This window comes from Desmodus rotundus, chromosome 9 (genome assembly GCF_022682495.2).
Source record: "Desmodus rotundus isolate HL8 chromosome 9, HLdesRot8A.1, whole genome shotgun sequence".
Lineage (NCBI taxonomy): Eukaryota > Metazoa > Chordata > Mammalia > Chiroptera > Phyllostomidae > Desmodus > Desmodus rotundus.
The window spans coordinates 74576826-74604012 of NC_071395.1; the positions used below are offsets into that span (position 1 = coordinate 74576826).

Consider the following 27187-nt stretch of genomic DNA (forward strand, 5'->3'; position numbering starts at 1 on the left):
ACTGCAATGATGTTTCAGTAGTCACAGGCTACCTTTGTTTTATAGGGAGGTACAGGTGTCCCTGCTCTTCAAGTTTGTCTTATGCCACTTTGCTTTTATGAAAGACCTGCATTAGTGCCTATTTTTGTTAACCAAAAGAAACATAAAGAGGATTTTCATTTTTACAAAAAGGGCAAAAAGCAAAAGTAGCATTCAGCATCTGTTTTACAGCAAGAGAGCATGCACCCCAGGTAGCGAGAGCAGCATTGCTTTTACTGCGTGGTAGTATTTTATTTTAGGTTTTACATGTCATCTGATACGGTTTGGTAGGTTATCTCAGGGGGTCCAGGAATGCTTAAAAATTTCCCCTTAAAAATTAATGTAATTGCTTTTTCACTTTACACCATTTCAGCCTATGAAAGATTTTATAGGAAACTTCTCTATTTTGGATAGTGGGACAAACATGTATATATGTCAGTCTGTGTGCACCACAGTGACCACAGTGACCACAGTGACCACAGAAGTGAAAATTGGACTCTTATTAGGAGTCTCTAAGTTAGAGTGACTCAACTAGAGGTGGAATCACTTTCTCTGAGGGCAAAGGAAAAAGTGGTATGAAAACAAAGCAGTGCTTTGTCCCATTTCTTTACCTTGTTTTAGTCCTATTTAATTTGAATTTTCAAATAGCATAGATGTAGAACACGAGATTTTGTGTTTATCTAAAAAGGAAATGGATTTTAATAGAAAGAAAACACTGCTCTGGGATAAACCATTTCAAGACAAAAAAAAAAATTTGTTTTATTTAGAAAAGAATGATTGTGGTAAACAAAACATTTCTAAGCCAAGAACAAATATTTAAGACCCTAGGAGTAAAGCTGAAATATTTACGGACATTTTCTGGTAGAACTTGAGCTCACAGCGTCTTCAAATGGACATCTAACCCAGAGTTTCTCAGACACGGCAATTCCCTCAGTGCCCACCCCAGGGACATTTGGCATCACCTGTAATCATTTTTGATTGTCACAGCGAGGCTGGGGGTGCTGCTGTCACCCAGTGGGCATACACGCCAGGGACACTGCTAAGTATTGTGTGGTGTATAGGACAGACTCCTCACAGCAAAGAATTACATGGCTCAAAATGTCACTGGCACGGCACTTGGGAAACCGACTTCTAATCGAGCCCGGGTAAGGAGACATAACTTACCTCTGGCTCCGAGTGGGGGCCAGCGCAAACCCAGGGAAGGATGGTTGTCTCCTGACTTCCAGACCAAGCCTTTGCTCCACCCACGTGCGTCCTAGTCTCTTTGACCGCATACAGAGAGTGCCGGTACGGCCTTCAGGTGTGGGCTTGTCGGTTGTGAAGGTGGTGGGGAAGGTCAGGGTGTGGTGTGGTGTGGGACTGGACCTCATTTTTATTCAAAGAGAAGAATGAATATGCCCATTTTCTCCTAGGAAATTGCTTACTGCAGCGGGCAGCTGAAGCAGGAAATGAGGCAGCAGCTCTTTTCCTGGCAACCAGTGGTGCCCACGTCAACCACAGAAACAAGTGGGTAAGTGTGACGGGGCAGCCAGGGCGGGGACATGGCAGTGGCAGGTGTGTAGGGGACAATGGAATGGATTCTATTTTCGAGTTTTTGTCAAAGTAATATAAAACCAGATTTAAAACCATGATTTAAAAACCATAGTGAAACAGATGCTTTTATCCTCAAATACTGGTTGATTGATTCACTCAGAGGCCATTTCCTAGGCATTTGTGGTATATCCTGTCCTAAACTACACGTACAAACACACACGTATGTGCGTGTGTGTGTGTGTGTGTGTGTGTGTATAGTTTTGTGAATATTCTGTCACTGGAGAGAAACAGGAAACTAGTGAGTGGTTTCTATAGGGGGAGATAATTAGGTGGTGGGGCAAGGGGTGAAAGGAAACTTCCTTTTACTGAATATTCTTACAGCTTTTGAATATTGAATCAAGTACCTATAACACCAACTTAAAATGTTTTTAATTGTAAAAAGCAAGGGAGGTGTTCTTGGTCAGGTTGATAGAGTAGGTCAGGGAAGCAGGGTGTGGGTACGCTGGTGGGGCTGAGAGACGTGAAGGCCACGTGGAAGGAAGACACTGCTTGTCTCTGGGGCTGTGACTGTGAGGCTCTTCCAGTTTCCAGTGTTTATTTTAGTGCCACTTTGAAGTCCTCTGTTGTTGTTTAATAAGTTATGTATTATTTTTATACTTATAAGTAATTATAAAAACAAAATGAAGGGTGGTTAAGAAGGTCATTTGAAATGTAGAAGATGAGGAGCCAGGGCATTGGGAGGGTGCTTGGGAAGACATCGAAGAAACAAGGGAGGAGACCAGGAGGAGTGGCACAAAAGTCACGGAGTTCAGCTGGTGACAGGACAAGCCCAGGGTTGTGCCTGGCCCTTGGGGACCTGAGTTTCAGCACTTAGGCTGTGCAGGTAACTCCCAGCCTGATAAAGTGCTCTGATTTGGGTCGTTTATCTCTGTTCAGGGAGAAACTCCGCTGCACACAGCCTGTCGGCATGGCCTGGCCAACCTCACTGCAGAGCTCCTGCAGCAAGGTGCCAACCCCAACCTGCAGACAGAGGAAGCTCTGCCTTTGTCAAAGGAGGCTGCATCCCTGACCAGCTCAGTGGGCAGCGTCTCTCTGCAGACGCCGCTGCACATGGCAATTGCCTATAATCATCCAGATGTGGTGTCTGTCATCCTGGAGCAAAAAGGTAGGTGGTTGGGAATTACTGCCTGTTACTTTGACATTTGAACAGTAGTTTTGAGTAGTTAATTACAGAGATGATGTTTCTTTCATGGGTGAGTTTTTCAGGTCTAACTAGATAAGCGTATACTCTGTCTCCCGACTGCAGTGCACATTTTCAGGGTGGGACCTGCCTGTTTCACCCACTGGGTTAAGGTGGTAGAACGTTTGACTGCTTCTCTCTTATTTGGGGGTATTTTCCCAGGCATGTCAGTGTAGGTCAAGCAGAGCTTTGCTTTGGCCTGAGCTCTGTGTGTTGAGAACTCTGCTGTGCAGGTCCTCCATGAGCCATCAGTCCTCTCATCTGCGCCATCCTGGCAGGTGAACCATGAAACAGGAGCAAAAGAGAGGGGCCAAGGGAAGCCCCTGCAGTGGGGGAGGCCTGTTCTCTTCACAAAGTCAGCCTCGGCTGTTCTCTCCTGTCCTGAAATTTGTGGTACTCTCACCTGCATCCTGCTAAGGCCAGCACTTTTTTTTAGCACTGCTCCAGAAGGAAGTGGGGTTTTTAGAGTGTGCCCCTTTTCTTGGTCCCCACAGGATTTGTAACGTGGTAGGGACTATGTATTAGGAAAACATCACCGGGGCGTCGTTTTGGTCCTTTTTTCCACAATCAAGTAATTAACATGTGTTTCCATAGTGGAGCCTGGTTTCCTTTTATGAAGAGTAAATGTTTTAAGCTTTAAAAAATTCATTTTCCCCATAAGCTTTGCTCCAAAATACTAGATTTCTGGGCTTCCACTCTCCACAAGAAAATGTATCAGTTTGTATTTTAGCTAGTCAGTTTTTGGGTTTTTTTTTAATATATTTCACTGATTATGCTATTACAGTTGTCCCATTTCCCCCCCTTCAGTCCACTCCATCCTGCACACCCCCTCCCTCCCACATTCCCCCCCTATAGTTCATGCCCATGGGTCATACATATAAGTTCTTTGGCTTCTACATTTCCTATACTATTCTTACCCTCTTACCCTCCCCCTCTCTGTTTTCTACCTACCATTTATGCTACTTATTCTCTGTACCATTCCCCCTCTCCCCCCTCCCACTCCCCTGTTGATAACCCTCCATGTGATCTCCATTTCTGTGGTTCTGTTCCTGTTCTAGTTGTTTGCTTAGTTTGCTTTTGTTTTTGTTTTAGTTGTGGTTGTTAATAACTGAGCTTGCTGTCATTTTACTGTTCATATTTTTTATCTTCTTTTTCTTAGATAAATCCCTTTAACATTTCATATAATAAGGGCTTGGTGATGATGAACTGATGAACTCCTTGAACTTGACCTTATCTGGGAAGCACTTTACCTGCCCTTCCATTCTAAATGAAAGCTTTGCTTGATAGAGCAATCCAGGATGTAGGTCTGACGCGGATCCCAGCCCGAGGGATCCTGTGTTGTGGCGGCAATATACAAATACACACAGATTACCGAGTCCTGTGGAGGAAAAGGGAGGGCGCAGCCACTCTCAAGAGGAGAGCGCCCCGACCCTTGCCTTGACAGGCTTTTATTGTTTTTCTAGGCCCCTTACATCAAAGATGGTCCTCATTTACTATGCATAGGTTTGTTTTGGGTGGTTATCTTTTACAGACAACAAAAGAGAGGATGTTGTTAAATACATCAAAGAAGGATGTTTGCAATGTAAAGGGAGAAGTGGTCGAAACCGGTTATGCTCCATACCTGGAAGGTCTAGCTCAGATTTTAGGAAAATAAAGATACTCAGTAAACATTTGCTGCCTCAATTCAGGGTGAGCGAGTTTTAGCAAAAAGAGCAAGTCTCATAGCAGTCTAGGTACAATGCAGGCCTGATTTCCCACGGAAGAACCTATCCATGGACGTGGGTCCTGCCCGCCAACCTCGCACCCCACTGGCTTTTCCGAGTGGGGGCTGAGCCACATTTCCCACATGTGGAACAGTTCCCCATATAGGTCCTTGCCTTTCATGACTTGGAATACTTCTTTCCAGCCCCTTCTTGCCTGTAAGGTCTCTTTTGAGAAATCAGCTGACAGTCTTATGAACACTCCTTTGTAGGTAACTGTATCCTTTTCTCTTGCTGCTTCTAAAAGTCTCTCCTTCTCTTTAATCTTGGATAATGTAATTATGATGTGCCTTGGTGTGTTCCTCCTTGGGTCCAGCTTCTTTGGGACTCTGAGCTTCCTGGACTTCCTGGAAGTCTATTTCCTTCGCCAGACTGGGGAAGTTCTCCATTATTTGTTCAAATAAGTTTTCAATTTGTTGCCCTTCCTCTTCTCCTTCTGGCACCCCTGTAATTCGGATGTTGGAACATTTCAAGATGTCCTGGAGGTTCCTAAGCCTCTCCTCATTTTTCTGAATTCTTGTTTCTTCATTCTTTTCTGATTGAATGTTTGTTTCTTCCTTCTGGTCCACACCATTGATTTGAGCCCCAGTTTCCTTCCCATCACTATTGGTTCCCTGTACATTTTCCTTTGTTTCTCTTAGCATAGCCTTCATTTTTTCATCTAATTTGCGACAAAGTTCAACTAGTTCTGTGAGCTTCCTGATTACCAGTGTTTTGAACTGTGCATCTGATAGGTTGGCTATCTTCGTTGCTTGGTTATATTTTTTCTGGAGCTTTGATCTGTTCTTTCATTGGGGCCATTTTTTTATTTGTCTTGGTGTGCCTGTTATGTAAAGGGGCGGAGCCTTAGGTGTTCACCAGGGCTGGGCAACCCACTGCACTGGGCTGTGACACTGTATGTGGGGGAGGGGTCCGATAGGGAGCAATGGCACTTGCTCTGCCCTCTGCTGGATTTCAAAGTCACTCCCTCAGCTACCCACAATCAAATTGGGCTCCTCTGGTGCTGCTTCCTGAGTGGGGGGGCTTGTGCACGCTCTAGGCCCCTGTGGGCCTCTCCTACGAACTCTCCTGTGAGGCTGGGAGTTTCTTCTGCTGCTGCCTTAACCCTCACAGGTGTTTTCAATCAGTAGTTTGAGGCTTTATTTCCCTGTGCTGGAGCCCTGGGTTTTGCAGTCTGTGGCCTGGTCCACCAGCAGCTGCCTCTCCGCCAGCTGCAGCTTTGCCCACCCCACTCCACAATCTGCCACCTTGCTGGGTCTGCCAGCCTCTGCCTCACTGCAAGTCCTCTCTGCCCGGCTGCCCATCTCCGCCCCTCCTAGCGGTCTGGATGAATGTTTCTTCTTTATCTCCTTGGTTGTCGAACTTCCATGCAGTTCACTTTTCTGTCAGTTCTGGTTGTTTTTTGTTTTTTAATTTGTTGTTGTCCTTCTTTTGGTTGTGCAAAGGAGGCACAGTGTGTCTACCTATGCCTTCATCTTGGCCGGAAGTCTTAGCTAGTCAGTTTGAAACTGAGCTCTTATTCTCTTGAAAGAAAATTCAAAGAGAACTCTAAATTTTTATTTCTTCATTCATTTTAGAGAGAGGGGAAGGGAAAGAGAGTAACACTGATTTGCTGCTCCACTTATTTATACATATATTGGTTGATTCCTATGTGTGTCCTGATTGGGGATCAATCCTGCAACCCTGGTGTATCGGGACGACACTCCAGCCAACTGAACTACCCGGACAGGGCTCTTTTGGATACTTTAAACATGATCCATGGTGTGGTGAAATCAAGTTTTCTTTTCCTTAAAAAAACTTAGCTAATGCTCTTCATGCCACCAACAACTTGCAAATTATTCCGGACTTCAGCCTCAAGGATTCCCGAGACCAGACTGTGCTGGGCCTGGCATTATGGACAGGTAAGGTGGCGCCAGAGGCTGTTGATGTCTACAGACACATGGAAGAAGGCAGGGGAGAGAGGGAAGGAGGGGGGTGTGGAGGGCTCGGAGCTAATCAGGCGGTTGTAAAATAACCTTCCTGTTTGGGTTAAGCCTGGAATATCCCATGGAAAACTGCTGGGTTTGAGAAGTAGAGAGGGAGTGTTTGCTGCAGTAAGATGTTGAAGAAGTGGGAAAAGCTGGGCATGCGTCAATCAGGGCTTGTTTCCCAGGCATGCACACGATCGCAGCCCAGCTGCTGGGCTCCGGGGCGTGCATCAACGACACCATGTCGGATGGGCAGACGTTGCTGCACATGGCCATGCAGCGGCAGGATAGCAAGAGCGCGCTGTTTCTTCTGGAGCACCAGGCGGATATAAACGTCAGGTAGGCTCGAACATCTGCAGCACCAGGTCACGTTGATGGGAGATAGTGCAGAAGCCCAGCCTTGCCTGTAGAACACACTTTTGCCCTTGTTAAACAGAGGAAGGGGAACAGTGACTGGACAGGAGAACTGCAGTGCTGTAACCGAATGTAATCATACACTCGTGGGATGAAGAATGAGAACTGTACGTTGCTCTTGTTTGAACCTCTCAAAACCAATGCACGATTTTGCACAATCTCATTAAAAAGGGCAATCTAAAATCAGTTGAGTAAGAATTCTAGTTATGATGAAGAACATTCCAACAAATGAGCTATGAAAAAGGCTTGAGGGGGAAAATATGCGGAGTTAAACTTTTAATAAGTGTTGTGTTTTCAAAGGGATTTCTCTTTATCTCCAGTGTCAAGTGATCTTGAACGACTGAGTGGGTGAATGAAGTGTTTTTGTCAAGTGGATAGTTGGGGTAGCATTTTATTAAGATGCTGTTAAAAGTAACTGTATGCCTTTAAGATTTCAACACCCTGGTGGTCAGTTACCTTTTCTGTGACATAGGATGGTATGGCTATATTTTTGAAAAGGTCTGGGACAGATGCTGTGGATGGTTTATATTTTTCTGAAAGAATATTAATGAATGTCAGTGCATTATGTTTAAAGGATGCAGTGGAGTCGGGCCTCTGGAATGCCCAGAAGGGCACCATTCATCAGTTGGCTTTAGTTCCAAATGTTGGTTTTGGTATGCCCACACCTTCTCGCAGGACCCAGGACCGGGAGACAGCCCTTCAGCTGGCCATCAGAAACCAGCTGCCACTTGTGGTGGATGCCATATGCACCCGAGGAGCTGACATGTCCGTGCCTGATGAGAAGGGGAACCCCCCACTGTGGCTCGCGCTGGCAAATAATCTGGAGGACATCGCATCCACTCTGGTGAGAAAAACTCAGCCTCTGTTTACACACGGGGATATTTTATGTCAGATATGGATTTGGTGCCTACATAGCAGTCATAAGGAGCAAGAGATGTGCCAAGTAACAAACTGAGTCACGGACGAGCAATAGGAGGTCCTATTAAAGAAACTTGCAGTTCAACACAGTCTTGGTCAATCTTTTTTAAGGCTCTTTTTATCAAGAAAACTACCAAGAAGCCCTGGCCAGGTAACTCGGTTGGAGTGTCGTCCCAATATGCCAAGGTTGCGGGTTCAATCCCTGGTCAGGGGACATACAAGAATCAACCAATGAATGCATAAATAAGTGGAATAACAAATCAACTATTTCCCTTTCCCTCTCCCCCTTCCTCTCTTTCTAAAATCAATCAATAAAAAAAGAATAATTACCAAGAAGCAAGAGAGCTGAGGCATTTCCTCAGGAGTCTTCTCCTGAGCTGGGTTAGTTTGGTGTGGGCTACCCTGGCTATCACCAGAGTTGACAAATGCCCAAATCTCAAAAGCAGAGACATGTAGAAAATTTAGCTTTTGAAGGGCCTAAAATGTGACAGTAAGGCATTGTGCACCTGAGGGTTTACCCAGTTGTTACTGGTTTTACCTGTCAATTTCAAGTACATTTTATGGGGGGCTTCTGATGTGTGAGCACACACTTGTGTGTGTTTTCTGTTCCTTCTAGGACACAACTCTGAAGGGCACTGATTAGACATCTGTCTTCTATTTCCCAAACACACCATTTCAAGGGCTCATGCCTACTTGCACAGAGCAGAGTTTAATCAGTGTTTGTAAAACTAATGAATGATACAGATTAGCATAAGTACCAGTTAATTACTAACTGTATCGTGCCTGAAGAACGAGTCTAATGATGTGCATAGAGCTCTGAGATGGTCATAAAAATGTTCACCTTTCCCAGGCAGTGTTTGTGAGTGACATGTCTTTCTGCAGGTCAGACATGGCTGTGACGCCACCAGCTGGGGTCCAGGACCTAGTGGATGTCTTCAGACACTGCTGCACAGAGCCATTGATGAAAACAATGAGTCCATCGCCTGCTTTCTTATTCGCAGGTCCGAGAAGTCTAAGTTTCTATTCATATCTTTTTTATTCAGCCTATTGCAAACTGTAGCGCTACAGTTTGCAATCACTGGCTGGACTTTCATAATTAAGGCTCCTGGGGTCACTGTTCTGTCATGTCAGGTCAGCCAAGAGACTCGACTCACTTGTCAAGAGAGAAGCTTGTGTGCCCAGATCAGAGAATCTAAAAGCTAGGCCAGCTTCCCTCTTTGGGAGCCACGTAGGCTCCCGTAGTCAAATCAGACCAGTTTACACTGTGAAGCCAGGGTCTGTGGGAGAGGAGACCAGATGGCCTCTGCAGACCCCACTACGATTCCTGAACCATGACAGGCTCCATGGCCTGTGAGAGTACAGAATTTGTGGAGGCAAGGTTACTCAGGAAACCTTTAGAGTGGTGGTTCTCAAACTTTAAGTGAATGCATACAGATCCCCTGGGGAGAGTTCTGATACCCAGGTTACCCCCAAGACCAGTTATAGAAGAACCTGTGGGAGCGGGACCAGACACTAGCATTTGAGACCAAGGACCAAGGACAGCAGTCCCTGGTGGCAGCATCTTTTTTGTTGGATCAGATAAGGCTGCTGCTGTATTTTTATCTGCACACCTTTAGGCTAGGTAGAAACTTGGCCCTTGACGCTTTCCTTTCATTTCCCCCTTCTGTTCAGTGGCTGCGATGTGAATAGTCCCAGACGACCCGGTGCTAATGGAGAAGGAGAGGAAGAGGCCAGGGATGGCCAGACCCCCTTGCATTTGGCAGCATCCTGGGGACTGGAAGAGACGGTACAGTGTCTTCTGGAGTTTGGTGCCAGTGTAAATGCACAGGTATGGAGAGTTTCTCTTTTCCAGGGAGAGTGAGGGTAACTCTAGAATTAGGGAAAATCTCTTAGGGCAAAGAGACCTTGCAGATTCTCCAGTCCTGGGCTTTTGCTTTACCACGAATGAGGCTGAGCTACAGGCAGATGAAGTGACTTCCTCTGTGTCATACGGCCTGCTTAGTAATTTTAATGATTTCGTGTGAAGACCTTTCTTCTTTGTGCCCTGTCCTTCTACAGCGTGAGAAACATTTGTGGGGTTTTTTGTTTGTTTGTTTTCTTTTGTTGTTTTGTTTTGGGGGGGAACATTTGTTGAATCTGCTTTTCTCTGCTTCCCATCCTAATTAGTTATAGATTTCCATTGAGAGCCTGTTCTAGTCCCAAGGTAGCAGACAAACAGTCCCCAACATAGGGTAGTTTGACTTAATGACTTTTCAACTTCATGATGGTATGAAAGTGATATGTATAATGTAATAAATTACATGAGATAGTGTTAGGTTATTTTGCTCAGTTGAAAGCTAATGTCAGTGTTCTGAGTACATTTCAGGTAAGCTAGGCTAAGCTCTGGTGTTCTGTAGGTTGGGTGTGTTAAATGCATTTTCCACTTTTGATAGGTTTGTTGGAATGTAGCTCCATTGTAAGTCGAGGAACATCTGTACAGTGTTTAGGAAAATGTTCAGGAGCTCAATTAAGCATTCTTGAGGTATGTTCCTTGATGCTTTGCAACATCTAGCCTATGGAGATTTATGTACGTTGCCCTATGGCCAGATAAGGCGTGGTGTAACTAAGAGGTGAGGTTGACTGCAGATCTTCTCAACAAATGTGTTTGAGCCCCTAGGGCCCTGGAGCATGGGATCATAATGGGGAGTGGCTTTTAGGCATCTCAGTGTGGCCTCTTTAGAAGCTGATTTCAAACACAGAGTGGTAGAATTGATTCTCAGAACCAAATTCGATTTAAAAGTTTTGCCCATTTATATTTTTCTTGCATTTCATCTTTCATGTGGATAGTGAAATCTGTGCCTTGTCCCCATAGGATGCAGAAGGAAGAACGCCCGTCCACGTGGCCATCAGCAGCCAACATAGCGTCATCATTCAGTTGTTGATTTCTCACCCGGACGTCCACTTGAATGTACGAGACAGGCAAGGCATGACCCCTTTTGCCTGCGCCATGACTTACAAGAGCAACAAGGCCGCCGAGGCCATCCTAAAACGAGAGTCCGGGGCTGCAGAGCAGGTAAGTGACCAACACCCAACCTTCTCCTCGGTGTCCCAAGCATGGCAGAACCTGTTGCGTGGAGACTAGTCTTATGTCTCCCATTACATAGATCTCTTTTATGTAAAGACACTTGTTTTGAGATTATACTCCCCTTTCTTAAGATTTAGCCATTAAGATGTCCTGTTGGTGCTGGGTGAGATTGGACTGTGTGCCCTGTATGTCAGCCACCTAACAGTGTCGTGCATAGAGAAGCTGGAGGTGGCTGGACCCAGGACTAGGAATTCTGTCATATGTACAGCTGAGGACGTTCTTTGTTTTTTGCTTGGTGGTTCATTTGCCCAATAATGAATGTATTTAAAACATTGAAATTGAATTTGAGCTCTTGGTGTGATATTGGGGCCACTTTCTGAGTGTTTTAAAGAAGTTAAGTTGCTATCATTCAACCTAGCGTTCTCAATTGTCCTGTTATTCCTGGATGGGGAACTGTTGACCTGAAACAACAGAATGGGTGGGAAATGAGCACAACAGCTGAGCTGGGTGGGTTTGTTAAGTCAGTGCTACAGACCGTTGAATCTTCATTTAGCACGTAGAATACTACCAAAGTCTTGAATAGCCGTTTATGAAGGTGAATGGGAACGTGGGACCTGAACAAAATGAAGTCTAACGTCGTTGAAGACTGTGGCTTGATGTCTCAGACTTCTGTACATCGTGTTTCTTCAGCATTCGCTGTGACTGAATTGTGTAGGTGTTCGCCTCACCATGCGGGTGTGTAGAATGGTCGTGAATGGACAGCTACCTCACATTCCCTCTCAGTCTGGAACGAAACCGGGGCTGGTGGTCACAGTCCTTTGCACATGCATTGCTCTGACGCCTGCATGTGCTGGAGAAGTGTGTGCGTTAGCGAATGTGATGTGTGCAGCACGTTGGATCTCCCTCCCCTCTCACTGAGCCCTCACGCGGATGTGACAGCTCTTCCAACCACAGCATTCTCTGTGGTTTGATGTGAGTGAGCTTCCCTCTGCTTTATATCAGTGAAGCAAAGTCTGAGATACGCTGTTGGCCGCCTCCCCCAAGGTATACCGTTATCCCGTAGCTCTGGAAAAGAGGAAATGTTCTCAAAACTTATGAAGATTTGTCTGACTGCTCGGGGTCAGGCTGCCATTGTAGCTGTGGTGTTAGGATGCTGGGTACTTTTTTATTTTTGTAAGATTTCATTTATTTGTTTTTAGAGAGAGGGGCAGGATGGGAGAGAGGAAGAAAAACATCGATGTGAGAAACAAACATTGATTGGTTGCCTCTCACAACCCAGGCATGTGCGCTTGTCCAGGAATGGGACCAGCACCTTTTTGTTTGTAGGACAGTGCCCAACCCACTGAGCCACACCAGTCAGGGCTCTGGATGCCTGTTTTAGCCAAAGCAGGAGACTCCAAGGCTAGTCTTTACCTTTGCCTTTCCCCAAGTATCCCAATAGTTTGGTGCCTTCCATTCACTTTACTTCAGGTGTCTCTTTCTTGGCTTTCCAAGCTAGCTCCCGCTGCAGGAGGCTGCCAGCACAGTGTAGAGCAGGGCAGGGGCTCCCTTTCCCTGACCACGAGGATGTGACCATGCTCACATGGTTGTGTGCACAAATCCATAGAATGGGTCTGTCTGGGGGCTGGCTGGCTTCCTGCAACCGAAGGAGGTTCTACACCATGACCTCTCCAGTAGTCAGTGCAGCTTGCAGGTGCTCAAGGAGGGGCTCTTGCACAGGGGAAGCCACTAATATTTTGGTTCCTACTTCCTGCCTCAGGTGGATAACAAGGGCCGAAATTTTCTTCATGTGGCAGTTCAGAATTCTGATATTGAAAGTGTCCTGTTCCTGATCAGTGTCCAGGCTAATGTGAATTCCAGAGTCCAGGATGCTTCCAAGTTGACCCCTTTGCACCTTGCTGTCCAAGCAGGCTCAGAGATTATCGTCCGCAATTTGGTAAGTGTCGCTGAAACATTATTGCACGTAACACGACAAAGCCATGTGGTGGATCGTGTGCAGAATCTCTCATCACAGGCGTTTTTCTAGTTAGTGTGAAAGGCCAGTGTGAATCTGGGGAGTAAGCCACTACCCTCAGGAAAGCAGGTGTTGTAGTGGGCAGACAGCATATCCTAAGTGCGCAGTGGGCTGCCTGAGCAGGCGAGTGCTGGAGTGAGGCCTTGAGGGAAAGCAGGATTTAGGTGGTGGCACAGGGTGGGAGCATCTAGGGACAGGAGAGCCACTCATGTTGTTTATCTGCTCTGTCAGGCACTCAGCAACGCTTTCGAGTGAGCTCTCTCTCTCTCTGACACTCTCTCTCTCTCTCTCTCTCTCTCTCTCTCTCTCTCTCGTGAGTGCATGAGTGCGCACTCTCTCTAGTCTTTTCTTTCCATGGAGGTATAATAAACATATAACATTAATTTTAGGTATATACAACATACTGATTCAATATTTGTGTATATTGCCAAATGACCACCACAGTAGTGTAATTAACATTTATCACCATACATAGTTACAAAAAATTTTTTTTCTTGTGATGAGGTCTTTTAAGATTTACTCTCTTAGCAACTTTCAAATATGTAATAATGTTATTAACTATAATCACCGTGCTATACATTATATCCTAATGGCTTTTTACTGTATAACTGGAAGTTTATACATTTTGAGTCCCTTCACCCATTTTGCCTACCCTGTCATCTGCCTCTGGCCACTGCCAGTCTGTTCTCTGTATCTGTGACCTTGGGGCTTTTTTGTTTTCTAAATTCCACATATAAGTGAGATCATAATGGTATTTGTCTTTCTGGCTGACTGACTTCACATAGCATAGTGCCCTCAATGTTCATTCATGTTGCAAGTGGCAAGATTTCGTTCTGTTTTAATGGCCGAATAGAATTCCATTGTGTGGACATACAGGCTGTGCGCATACCCACTGTATACGTGTACACTGTGTGCGCGTACACACTGTACGTATCTTCTTGAGTTCATCCATTAATGGACACTTAGGGTGTTTCCATATCTTGGCTATTGTAAATAATGGTGCAGTGAACACAGGGGTGCATTTAATTTTTTGAATTAGTGGTTTTGTTTTCTTTAGATAAATACCCAGAAGTAGAATTGCTGGATCATGTGGTAGTTCTATTTTTTAATTTTTTGAGGAACCTCCATGTTATTTTCCATAGTGGCTGCACCAGTTTACATTCCCACCGAGAGTGCACTAGCGTTTCCTTTTCTCTTCCCGTGCTGGCCAGTGCTGTTGTTTCTTATCCTTTTGAAAGGAACCATCGTAATAGGTGTGAGATGATATCTTACTGTGGTTTTGATTTGAAATTCCCCAATAATGATGATGTTGAGCTCCTTCAGGTAGCTGCTGACCATCTATGTATGTCCTCTGTGGGAAATGTCTGTTCAGATCCTCTGCCCACTTTTTAAATTGATTGGAGTTTTTTTAGTTTTTTTGTTTTGTTTTGTTTTGGGTTTTTTTGTTGTTGTTGTTGTTTTTGGCTACTCTATTGTATGAGTTCTTTACATATTTTGGATATTAAGCCTTACCAGATAGATGATTTGCACATGTTTTTTCCCATTCAGTAGGTCGCCTTTTCATCTTGTTGATCATTTTCTTTGCTGTGTAGAAGCATTTTTCTTTTTTGTCGTCCTGCTTGTTTATTTTTGCCTTCATTGCCTTTGCGTTTGGAGTTGGATCCAAAAAAAAATCATAGCTCAGACTGATGTCAAGGAGTTTACTGCCTCTTAATTTTCAAAACCACCCTGATTATACAGGAACTTTTTTACATTTTACAAAGGAGAAAATTTAAGCTCAGAAAGAATTTTTCTACCCAGGATTAATAGGTAGTCAGTAGTGTGCTTGGGATTTTAACCATTTCTGTTTGATTCCAAAGTTTGCCTTTTTTAGTACAATATAATGCCACCTGGGCAGGAGAAGGGTCTGAGCGAAGATAGCAGACTGGAACATGCAGGGGTGTGTTTTAAGTAGAAAAGTTTCATTGAAATTTGGGTAGAGAGTAGGAGATGTGGTTGGAGACGCAGGTAGAGACCAGATTGTGGAGCGTCATATTTCAGACCAGGAGCAGCCTTTGTCCTTCGGTGGTGGAGAAGCCAGTGTAAGTGTTCGAGCTGAGACCGTGGCCCAGAGCCAAGACAGGACTCCACGTCACCTGGTGGCGCCTAGGAGCTGGCAGCTGCTGGTGCTTTCCCACCAGCCCCAGGTGCATGCCCAGAACTGACCACTGAGACACTTGACCAGCATTTGGTGCCCTGCCATTTTTGTCTGTGAAAAATACTTTTTAGAAAACCATAATGACTTGCAGTGTGTTAGAGCTGAGAGAGCATTTATCTTGGGGGTGGAATGCAAGGGCATGGGGGCAGGGCCACCAGTGAAGAGACCGAGGGGAGGCAGTGGCAGTGAGAGATGGACTGGGGAGTGACTGAGGAGGTGGACTGGATGAATGCCAGGAGGGACTGGGTGTGGGGCAAGCAGCGAAGGGGGTAGAGGTGGGTCTCACATGCAGTCCGGGCGCACGTTCTTCAGTCTGCCTACAGCACGGAGAGTCTGGGGAGCTGTGAGGACTCTTCTGACAGTGACCATCCAGTCTTTCCTCTGAATTGTACAGCTCAATGTTAGAACCTGCTCACATTGAAATGATGCCTTTCCCCAAACCTCTTCCCCTCCCCCGTTAAGCAGCCTTGGGGGTAGCTGTGGTCCCTAACACCTGTGACCATGAATACCCCTTTATGCCATGTCCTGTCTGGACCTTTGATGGGGCACACAAAGGTCTAGGGAGGCTGGGACTTGGAAGTCAGGGTCAGAAGCAGAGAGGCTAGCCAGTGCCTAGAGTTTCCCTGAGGCAGAGTGCCTGCTTACACAGACAGGACCAGAAGGTCCTTCCTGCCTTTGATTCTGTATTTGTTGTGTTACTTTCTTTCTTGTAAAAAATATAAATATAGTACATGTTTTTTGTGAAAAACTTAAAGCACATAAGGATGTAAAGCAGAAAGTATCTTCCTTTCACCCTCAACTCTCCTGTAAGTTTGGAATGTATGTTTTTAAACACCTTCAGAGTTTTGTGTATTCATGTGTGAATGTATGTACATTTCTCTCTCTCTCTCTCTCTCTCTCTCTCTCTCTCTCTCCCCCCCCCAATGAATCATACTATCGTACTGTCTTCCAATTTGCCTTTTTTTAACTTACTATATCATAGATACCTTTCCATGTTAAACCATAAATTTTTATCATCTTAATAGCTACTATGCTTTTGTTTGTATACATTAAAATTTTCATAACTAAATTTGTTTTGCAATCTAGTTTACTTTTACAAACAGTGGACATCCTTAACGGTGCAGTGAACATCACTGCAGTCCCGTGTAAGTCTCTGTACTGAAGTCTTAGAAGTAGAGTTTCTGCGTCCTAAGGAATGGCTTTTTAACATTTTGCTAATTGTCAGTCTGCCCTTGGGACAAATTTTGCTGGCTTTTGCCAGGAGTGCATGTGAGGCCCTCATGCTCCCAGCTTTGCTAGCAGGCAGACTCTGTGGATGTCAGAAGATAGGCAGGCTCGGCCCCCTTCAGTAGGACCTTGGTTGGTTGTGGAATACAGGCTGCTCATGTAATCAACTTCAACAGCTTCTTGCAGGAGCCAAAGTGAATGAGTTAACCAAGCACCGCCAGACCGCACTGCATCTCGCTGCCCAGCAGGACCTACCCACCATCTGCTCGGTCCTCTTGGAGAATGGAGTGGACTTTGCTGCTGTGGATGAGAATGGAAACAATGGTAATTCCCAGCCCTTCACCTTTGTCCAGTGCTGAGCGCCTTAAGCAATCCCTCCATGCTAAGGGTGGAGGTGCCCTGCACCCTTGGGTGTGCTCCCCCATAGGGAGGTTGGCTTTCATAGGAGCAGAGCAATGGTAGGGAAGGCTCTGAGCTAGGCATCCCACATGCCACCGACCAGCCCTGGGCAGCCTCCCAGTCTGAATGGTAATCCTAGAAGCCCAAAGTGGCTTCTTGTGAAACCATTAAATTCATCTTTGGATAACTGGAAATAGAGAGCAGTCTTACAAGGTTCCATTTATGACTCATTCTTGGGCGTGCACAGTGGCTGCTTTTAGAGCAAGGGTTGTGAGGGTGAGGAGCAGTCAGGGCTCCTGGGCTTGCACAGTAAGAGGATTTATCTCCTAGCTCTTCATCTCGCTGTCATGCACGGCCGGCTCAACAACATCCGGGTCCTCCTGACAGAGTGCACCGTGGACGCCGAAGCCTTTAATCTAAGGTGGGTGTGTGTGGTCCAGAGCAGAGGCCAGTGCTCCACGTCACCCAGCCTGCCCCCTCAGAGCTGGCAGTCACTGGTGGCTCACGTTAGCCCCAGGTGCACACTGTAGAACTGGCCACCAGGGCACTTGACCAGCTTTCGGTAGCCTGGAAGTTTTCTTTTTAAGAAAATACTTTTTAGGAAAACTTTTATGACCTATTATGTGTCTTTTAATTTATCCAGCATCACAGAGTTCAGAATATTCCATTTCTTTTGTGAATGATGGCTGTGGCAGGTACATACCTAACTTTTCAACTTGTTTTATCAGAGGCCAGTCGCCACTGCACATTCTGGGACAGTATGGCAAAGAGAATGCAGCAGCCATCTTTGATCTCTTCTTAGAGTGCATGCCTGAGTATCCTCTAGATAAAGCAGATGCAGAAGGAAACACGGGTACGTAATAAGCTGTTTGTGTGTCTTGTCTCACTTGTGTTCCCTGCTTCCTGGACAGACAGGTCCAGGCGCACATGTCGTTTATTGAAGTGCATCTGGCCCAGTGTGTTTCAGCTGGGCTCTAGGAGCGTCTGCCGTGGGATTTGGCAGGTCTGATTTTAGGCACAGGCACATGGGATGTGCATCCAGTGCTTCAAAGCCATACCCATGTCCAGATGGGCCTGCCCGCCTGTTTTTGCCACCATCATCTGCCTCCTGTCCGGGCAGGCAGTGAGGGTCCTACCCACACTTCTGAATCCCAGGGGAGATAAAATGTCACCACTTCACAGATGCTTCAGAAGGAGGAAGTGGACTGCAGTGTGTGTTGACAGGCTATGAAACAGTGGCGAGTTACATGCAGATAAGGGCTGATGTCTTACTGAGGAAGTTAAAAAATAGGCCTCTCTCCTGGTGTTGGCTTCAGCTACCAACAATCATTATGTTTATTTGCGTAGCTTTTACAGTTTTTTAAATATACTTTTACATTCACTTTCTTGTTGAATACTCACTGTGTCCCCATTTTTCAAGTAGGGAAACAAAAATGAAACCCAAATCTCTTTCTTCCCAGTCCTGGGCTCTCTGAGCGCTTTGCTACATGGCATCCCCATTCGTTTGCCCTAATGGCCTTTGGCAGAAATGCAGTCAAAGGGGTGTCCTGGACCTTAGCATGAGATTGAATATTTTGTTATCAGTTCTTGGGAAGAGTTCTTGGTCTTGATACACAAACGTGTTTTTTAAGCCAGCAGCACTGAGCCTGAGCTTTAGAGGAGGCAGCCCTGGGAGGGAGCTGCTGGGCCCAGCACGTAACTCCAGTGAGCACCATTTTCCAGGAGCAGGTAGACAGGCAGGCAGGTGCTGGTGATGTAGAAGGCCTAGTAACAAACACCTGGCTCCATCATGTTCAGGCGGGTGATTCTGGATAAATTTTTCAACAACTTTATGCCCATTTCTTCCTTTGAAATAACCCTTATCTTACTGGATTATTCAGGGAATTAAATGAAGGAAATTAAATAAAGTGTCTGGTAAAGGTAAGTGGAGGAGACCCGCTGTTCACTGTAATTGTTAGTAAAATGGGCAAGCAGGATGGCCCGGCCAGAGCCTGGGTTCCCAGTGGGCCTGCAGCTGCTAAGAAGAAAGGCTCCATGGGTCGGAAGAACTTTCTGGAGCTTGTTCCCCACACTGACCTTTTTCTGCCTGTGTACACACCCCACAGGTCTTCTAAATCTGTTACAGTGTGCAGGAAGAGCTTTGTCCTCCTGCTGGTTCCTGCCAGAGGAGGGCAGCCGAGACAGTGGTGTGTCTTTCCTTCCGGAGCTGGAGCTGCTCTGGAGTCCCCTGGCTCACGCTGGGTCCTTGACTCGAAGGTGCTGCCGATCTCCTGTGGGGGTCTCACTGGGGCACAGAGCTTCCAAGTGCCAATGGGGACTATCCTAATGGATGTCCTCTCGGGGCTGTCCTACGCTCAGCCATCCTCCGCCAGCCCTTCGGCAGTGCCAGGCCCGGCATGAGTGGGAAGTAGCCCTGCCTGTGGTTCTGTTTTCCAGCGCTGCTCTTAGCGTACATGAAGGGGAATGCCAACCTGTGCCGTGCCATTGTCCGAGCTGGGGCTCGCCTCGGGGTGAACAATAACCAAGGGGTCAACATTTTCAACTACCAGGTTGCCACCAAGCAACTTCTGTTCAGACTATTAGGTGAGTGGCCTACCTTCCGCTCTTTCACTTGCAAGCCCAGTTCCATGCTGATTGTCTAGATGGGCTGGTGATCTTTAAGCCTCATAATGACTTCCTCCAAGATCTGAACCAGTAGTCTTCCAGGCACCACACAGCACTCTTTCTGTGAATGCCATGAAGGGCCTCTGAGCAGTGGTGGGAGGGTCACTATCAGCAGTCTCTTCTCAGAGTGTCTGCTTTGGGGTCCTTGTTGGTTTCCCACTTCCCCTGATGCTCCCAGAAATCCATAAGCTCCGGGCAGGTCACTGTTCCCTTGGGTCCTGACTGCTTATCTGCACACCCTTCTTCCTTCAGCTGATTCAGAGTCTTTGCCCCCTTCAGAGTAGCCTGTGTTTAGCCCCTACTGATTTTTGTTTTCTGTGCTTCCTTTGTGAAGGGGAGTGCTTCACTCTTGATAATTTCATATTTGCAAGTCTTTCCTCATCCCTTTGAGGTGGCAGAAAGACTCAGAATGCCTCCCATGCCTGTGTGTCTCTGTGCTGTCATCTCCCATGATGGACACAGAACAGGGATTATTAGCCCCATGGTGTGGGCAGGAAAAAAGAGCTCAGAAATATTTCATAGCTATTGTGATTTTGATGTGGGTGACTTGCCCAAGGTCACGAAGCTGATTGGTGGCAGAGCCAGCACTGAAGCCTAGTGCTTCTGTGCCAGCTGGTCTGTTTGCATGCCCTTGGTTGGACTCCTGAGTGCTCAGTACGGGAGCCCAGTGCAGTGCTGGTGTGTAGCAGGTGCTCGGGCATGAGTGATTCACCTGCTGCCTCCTCCCTGTAAGCTCAGTCTGCGTCTGTGTAGAGAGCTCTCAGAACAGTGCCTGGCTTAGAGTTAGTGCCCGGTAAACAAATACTAGTGATTGTTGCTGTTATCTACACCCATGACGCCCCGCCTAAATGCTCCACAGCTTCCACAGACTCAGAACCGAACTCCTCATCTGCTCTGGTTCTTTCTTTTACGCCTCTTCTCTGCTAGTCTTCCCCCCAGGCTCAGCCACTCCATCTAGACCTAGGAATCACCTGACTCCTGCCTGCTCCCTGCCTCCCTCTCGCATCCTCCCACTTACTCACACACCGATCTTACAGGTTGTCTTGGTCCCCTCCTGCTCATTCCTCTTACCGTTGGGTCCCTGCCAGTCTTTCTAGCTGTTGGTCTCTGCTTTCTTCTCAGTGTGCTTCACACTCCAGCCTTGTATTTCCCCCCCAGACTTGGCTGCCGTTTCCTTCTCCCCTGGTCTGTCTGGCAAATGCTGGTTCTACATATTCTCTCTGTGACGCTTTCCCTGACCCAGTGAGAGAGTATTGCTCCCTCACCCCTCACGTGACTCTGCAGTGTGTCACTTTATTTGCTAGTCAGTTTCCCTGCTCCGTCTTAAGCTCCGAGCCTAGCCTGGCACGGTCACTGTCTGACCGGAACTAGTCTTCTCCCGCTGTTACAGATATGCTGTCCAAGGAGCCTCCGTGGTGTGACGGCTCCAACTGCTACGAGTGCACTGCCAAGTTTGGAGTCACAACTCGCAAGCATCACTGGTAAGAACCCCCAACATCACTGGCCAGAGGAGTGAGGGGACTTCTGCTGATGTCATTGCTTCTGCCGTTTTCCATGATAAGTCATGAACTTGCCAGGGCCCCCCACTTTCCTGGGCAAAACTTGGCCAAGTAGAGTGATGAAACGACAGGGCTGGGTGCACCCGTAGTGACACAAGGAGGGCAGGGGACACTCAGACTGATGGCTTTCCTGCCGAGTGCTGGGGTTCGCAGGTCCCAGGTAGCCTGTCAGGCCTGTGTCAGCTTTCCCAGGCTTTCTGCCTGCCGCAGAGCTGAGCTGAGTTACTGCCGCCCTAGAAGTTGTGCTTCCTAGCTGGAGCACAGGCTGCTCCACCAAGGACTGAGGAGCTACGCTGTCCAGTGTGGCTCAGTTGGTTGGGCGTCCTCCCATAAACTGAAAGGTTCTGGGTTTGATTCCCGGTCAGGGCATATGCCTAGGTTGCAGGTTCAGTCCCCAGTCAGGTTTGGTCCCAGTTGGGGCACGTGGGGGGCAACCATTTGATGTTTCTCGCATCACTGTTTCTCTCCCTCTCTCTGAAATCAACAGGCATTTCCTTGGGTGAGGATGGGGGGAAAAAAGACTGAGGAGCTGTTCCCATGAGCACAAGAGTTCTTTGGCTGTTGCTAAGCCTGTCTTGATCTTTAAAGAAAGCCTTCTCCAGAGTCAGTTTAAGTTAATTACTGGCTGGAGTTTTGTTTCATGGACGAGAAGTTACACATGCATTGGTGTCATTTGGAAGGCAGTGTGGCCCTGTCCCTGTGAGATGAGAGAGGGCAGGCTGCTCTTCAGCTCCCCTCTCATCGTTCCTTTCTTTGCTCCCACAGCCGTCACTGCGGACGTCTTCTTTGCCATAAATGTTCGACCAAGGAGATTCCCATTATAAAGTTTGATCTGAACAAGCCTGTGCGAGTCTGCAACATTTGCTTTGATGTGCTAACTTTGGGCGGGGTCTCTTAGCCCCTAGGAGGGTCCAGGCCACCTCCCAGTCACCTCCCCAGCAGCTGCTCTGCTCACCAGCCTGACCCCACCCAGAGCAGGAGCTGGCAGGCGTCTTCCTTTGGCAGTGGAGTGGAACAGATGATTGAGGACCATGATGTGATAGATCCCGTTTCCGATGACTGTATGACTGTCCATTTGTCAGACTGTGATTGAGTTTAGTAGATGTCTCACTAATTGGACCAGGCCATTCGCCTAAGTGGTAAATGTGGTAGGAATCAGACCCCATTCTGCTAGTGACATACAAGAACACTTGGAAAACCACTTTCCCTCCCAGTAGCCTAGTGTCCATCTCAGAGCCTTCGTGAAGTCTTCCTGCCTGGACGGGCTTACTAAGCAGAGCCTAGCAATAGGAAGCTGGCGTCTGGCTGCTTCGTGAGAACTGGCTTTACTCTAGGGTAAGTGGCTTTGGACTTGTCTGCACAGTGTTTTCATAAAGATTATAGAATCCTCTTACCCTGAAATCTTTATTATTATTTTTTTTCTGGAAAGCTAAGCTGTATTTATAGTGGGCTACCCCTTTTAAAAAGGTGAAATCTTTCTAAACAGGGTTCAAAGATGAGAGCTAAAACATTGTGGCCTTAACAACTGAAAGCTTTACTAGTGTTCATGCTACTCGGGTGTCATTAGTGCGGTTGGGCAGCTTGACACCTCCTAGCAGCCGTCCCCTCCTCTCATCTTGCTGTGTCCTGTCTGTGGACCTCCGTCGCTCTGCCACTAGGGAGTGGTGGGGGAAATGCACTTTTATTGTGCTGCACTTTTTATATAGCTTCGTTATTGGTGATTCTAATGTAAAACCCATATTCAAAAAGTACATCCATGCATCAGTGATTGTACTGATCAGTTTTGCCTGGAACTCAGCTCACACTAAGTCTTAAAGGAGAAGCTCCTGCAGAGTGTTGCTTGGAACAAGAGAGTCACACAGGCCAAGGGATGAGAAGGGGGGGGTCTCCAGCCTCAGGCTGGAAGGTCCCATCTCCTTGACATGAATGCTTCTTGCTGAAACCTTCCCTAGTTATGCTGTGAGTGCTGTCGGTCCCAGGCCCCAGTCTGTGGAGCTCGCCTTGCCCTGCCCTGTAAGAGCCAGCAGCTGAAGCCCTGGCCAGACGTGTGTGACTTGGTTTGGGAAGGCTCTGGTGTGGGTGCTGAAGGAGGCCCCCAGAGCTTACTGGGCCTTAGTCATTGCTAGTACATGCATACCCCTGACGTGTTAAACTTCACATTTAAAAAGAAACTTTTACCACTGCTTTAAAAACAAACAAAAATTCTGAGATGAACAATATGTGTTGTAGTTACACTCAGAGATTAACAGTTTCAATCATACATACTGATTTTTCAGACATTTAATAACCACTACATTCTGCATTAATAAAATATGGATATGTGTAAAAGGGACTAAATACTTTTTGCAACAGCCTGCTTTTTTGTTTGTTTTTGGAAAGTGGTATGTCCTCCATGTTGCTGTACATTTATACATTCTGTTGCCTAAATATGTGTGGAAAATGAGCTGATAAGCCCGAGTGCTACTTTTTTTTTAATATTCCTGTGATTTATAAGATATATATGCTTTCTATGTTAATATGAGCTTGTACACAATGTTTAAAAGAAAAATTAGAAGAGTTTGGGAACTAAAAGTCTGTGACATTTCCTACAGAATTTTTATAGAAAAACAACTAGTCCAGGCAAACTTTTGACCATGTGAGGCATGTGGTCAGTTTCCATTTTCTGTTGCTGCCTGAGGAGGGCCACAAGGGAGGCGGGCTCATCTGGCTTGGTTCTTTATGTATGAAGTAAGATGGTTATGCTTCAGATACAAAATGAGGTGGCTGGTACCTTTATACTTGTTCTTTTAACGTTCGTGGTGGACAGAGGACGGGAATCCAGTCAGGGATGAAGCTGATTGTCCTGCCCCTGCCCTACCATACCAACCTCAGTAACAGTCTTGCCTCTGATTGCACTTAAAATCATGTTTCAACTACGTGGAGTCACGCTTCTGTTTCCTCAGAGTCTAGGATAGCTATGGCACCGAGCAGCCGCGGAGTAGGGACACATTTTGTGCGCTCTGCATTGGCGTATTTGTAGACCTAGAAAAAGCACGTTTCCACAGCCTTAGGAAATGCCCCCGACCCTGTTGATGCTCCCTGGGCCTCGTTCCCCAGGTTCCCCAAGTGGGGCTCCCCCGTGGCCCTCCCATGCACTGCCCCGGCTGGGACTTGTCACGCTCTCAGTCCCCATTGTGCTCTCCAAGACGACAAGACTTGACTACAGAACTCTAGCTGTTCTTGTTAAATTTTAATTCATACCTTAAATACTAGTAGCAAAAACTTAATTTTATTCATTCAGAAAATTGCCAATCGTGAATAAGTAGAACAGGAAGAATAAACTTTCTTGAAACATAATTTTCTGCATCAAGCAACACTGTTACGCTGAATTAGCTTTTTAAATGTCTCTTGTGTTCTTAACAATTTTTTTTAAATACAAAGGAATAAACCATGTGCTATATATAAATCCAATGGCTAAATTGCTATGATCCTCTAACACAGAAATTTCCCACAAACTTAAGTGCCTCCACGTAGGACTTTTTAAATTGTCGGTTATCTTTGTAGTGGTGTCTCACTGATTGATGTGCTAGAACACGTGTTCCACTGGGAGTGTATTGCCTGTGCACTGTCAACCCCAATTACCAACTTAGTGCAAGCTGGATTAGATTGCTCAGCTCACCTGGCGTATTCTCTCCAAGAGTGGGGTCCCTGTGACTATTAGTCCTCTACCTCAGAGCCCTGAGTCACTTCTGACCGCCCTGTTCAGCTTCCTCACTCTTCTCCCTGAATGGGGTCCCTGCATGGAGCTCAGCGTGCTTGTGGGATCACCACCGCTCCCAATTCATGCCCCCTGCCTGCTGTATTGAATGGTATTGTGCTGGTCTTGTCTGTAGGCATGGAGTGGAGGGGAAGTCTTGGGAGGGGGAGAGCCTTGATCTCCATCCTGGTTTCTCTGATCTGGAGAAAAAGAACAACTGTCGAACTATGTAATGCTTAGATGTGAAGGCAGAGTAACTCCCCAGGTGACAGCCTGAGCAAGTAGATACACTCTTCCACAGACAGACCCACCCACTTGGAGTTCACAGGTCGAGACTGAGAAAGAAGGAGCTCCTGAACAAGCTTCCTTCTGGCACCTGGGATTGCTTTCCTCAGGACAAATCCCAGAAGAGCTGGGCATTGCAAGCTCAGCCCTCCTAATCGGCAGTACCGACGCTCCCCACTCCCCACTGCGCAGAGGAGGAAACAGCGGGGAAACGACTTTCTAAAGAGGTTTGGAAGCCACATTCTCATTTTGTGGAAGGAATTCAGTAATTGTGGAAGAGCTGAGAGTTTGACAAGGTATTAATTAAACACTTATTAAATTCCCAGATGTTATCAAAAATGCCTTAAAGACTTTGTTAGATCATTGCCTGTACGGTTCCTTTCTGTGTGGTGTAGGAAATGTACTAACCTGTTACAACTGACAACACTGGTCTTCTGTAGCGAGGAAGTCTCAAGTTGGCAGGCTGCTTGACTTAATGACTTGTTCTTCTTTGGCAGATGCGGAGAGTGGGCAGTTAACTGAGGCAAGGGGCAGGAACGGGGCGGAAAGTGCAGGAGCACATTTGGGTTGGTCACCTTGGCTTTCAAGCCGTTCGGGGTGGTGCTCAGCGTGGAGCAATGGCATCATACAGGACCATGGCGCTTATCGGCATTGTTTCTTTGGAGTCTGTGTAATGGAATGTATTTTTCAAATACTGATATTTGCGTTTTCTGTAACAATTCCTTACAATAAAATGAGGTAAAATTGTGCATTCAAAGTGGAAACTTGAATAAGACATTTGTAGTTAACTTTTCATGCAGAAGTACCAATAAGCATTAAAAACAAACAAATTTAAAACTCCTGACGTGATTAATTTCTTTACCAGCTGCTCTTCAGGAAAGCTTGAATTTCCAGCACTTTTCAGGAACTCATTGAAAGGTAGCTATTTCAGGACTCATAACCAGCTGCCTGGATTTACTGTGCTCTCAGCCCAGGCTTCAGCCACAGCGGCGTGAGATCACAGCTGCATGGTCTCCGTCACCGGACCCTGCAAATTCCCTCTCGGACTCCATTACCGAGGAGCAACCCGAGAAGACCCAGGCACGGCGAGTCTTCTGCTGGTCTTCATCTGAAGGGAGGGCTGGCGCTGTGTTTCATAGATCGCTAAGGAAGGTTTAGGGGCCTGCAGATTAAAATCTAGTGACCCACAAAGCCCCTGTGCGATTGTACAAATCTACCAGTTCACCTGGCCCTCACAGTTTTTTGAGCTAATAATGCCCTCCCTTTCTTTACCTGCCTTCCATTTTTGCTCACCCCTAGTTCAGACCTGCTGTGATGATAGATCTCATTCTCTGGTGGCTTTCCTCATGGTTACAGGAACTGTTAGGTGCTCCCAAGTAACCCTAATAGCCATCCTTGAGGTTTGAACACTGGTCACGTGTTCACCTCATCAATATGGGAATACAAACAGGAACCAGCCTGTTTCACACATTTCAACTTTCACACATTTTTGCTCAGCCAGGGAAGTGCACTGGGCTTTAGTTCTGCTTTATCATTGAGTCTGGGTTTGTTTGTTTGTTTATTTATTTATTTATTTTTAAAAGATTTTATTTATTTACTTTTAGAGGGGAAGGGAGGAAGAGAGAAACATCAATGTGTGGTTGCTTCTCACACGCCCCCTACTGGGGACCTGGCCTGCAACCCAAGCATGTGCCCTGACTGGGAATGGAGCCAGCGACTCCTTGTTTCCCAGGCTGGTACTCAATCCACTGAGCCACACCAGCCAGGGCTGAGTCTGTGTTTTAGTCCGTGGATCTATACAGTGGAAATGACCGTGGTCCTTGAGGAGGGCGATCAGTACTGTGTCCTTCCTTTCATGAGAGCTCACAGATTCTGGTGTACACACAACACCGAGAGCCCCTCCAGCGAGGGCTGACGGGGGCAACATCTGCTGTCTACTTGTAGGAATCTGGGGACTCTGGCAGTAGGCAGTGCTCTCGAGGGTGGGGTTCAGCCCAGGGTAGTCCTCCTTTGAGGGGCACTGCGGATCACAGCTTGTCCCAGAGCTAAGCAAGCCATGGATGGGGGCGATGGACAAACAGGGCACCCTTGGCTGTGCGGTCATGCAGTGGCTAAGCTGTGGCCCAAAAATTCCAGGCTCTTCACTCTGAACTCCATGTTTATAGAAAACTGGTGTCTCAGAGCTCAAAGGC

At 46.7% G+C, this 27187-nt stretch overlaps 1 protein-coding gene across 2 annotated transcripts in view; it reads left to right on the plus strand.

Annotated features, from left to right (window-relative positions):
- Window positions 1-25832, plus strand: part of ANKFY1 (ankyrin repeat and FYVE domain containing 1) — an 88509-nt gene extending 62677 nt beyond the window's left edge. For both annotated transcript variants that reach the window (XM_024564770.4, XM_024564771.4), the window contains exons 11-25: window positions 1431-1528; window positions 2488-2716; window positions 6354-6452; window positions 6704-6857; window positions 7608-7776; window positions 8733-8851; window positions 9522-9678; window positions 10702-10902; window positions 12674-12850; window positions 16529-16676; window positions 17082-17172; window positions 17480-17604; window positions 19188-19334; window positions 20806-20896; window positions 21740-25832. In XM_024564770.4, the coding sequence (XP_024420538.2) occupies window positions 1431-1528; window positions 2488-2716; window positions 6354-6452; window positions 6704-6857; window positions 7608-7776; window positions 8733-8851; window positions 9522-9678; window positions 10702-10902; window positions 12674-12850; window positions 16529-16676; window positions 17082-17172; window positions 17480-17604; window positions 19188-19334; window positions 20806-20896; window positions 21740-21872 (2138 nt within the window). In that variant the 3' untranslated portion in view covers window positions 21873-25832. The remainder of the gene's footprint in view (window positions 1-1430; window positions 1529-2487; window positions 2717-6353; window positions 6453-6703; window positions 6858-7607; window positions 7777-8732; window positions 8852-9521; window positions 9679-10701; window positions 10903-12673; window positions 12851-16528; window positions 16677-17081; window positions 17173-17479; window positions 17605-19187; window positions 19335-20805; window positions 20897-21739) is intronic.
- The last annotated feature ends 1355 nt before the right edge of the window (window positions 25833-27187 follow it).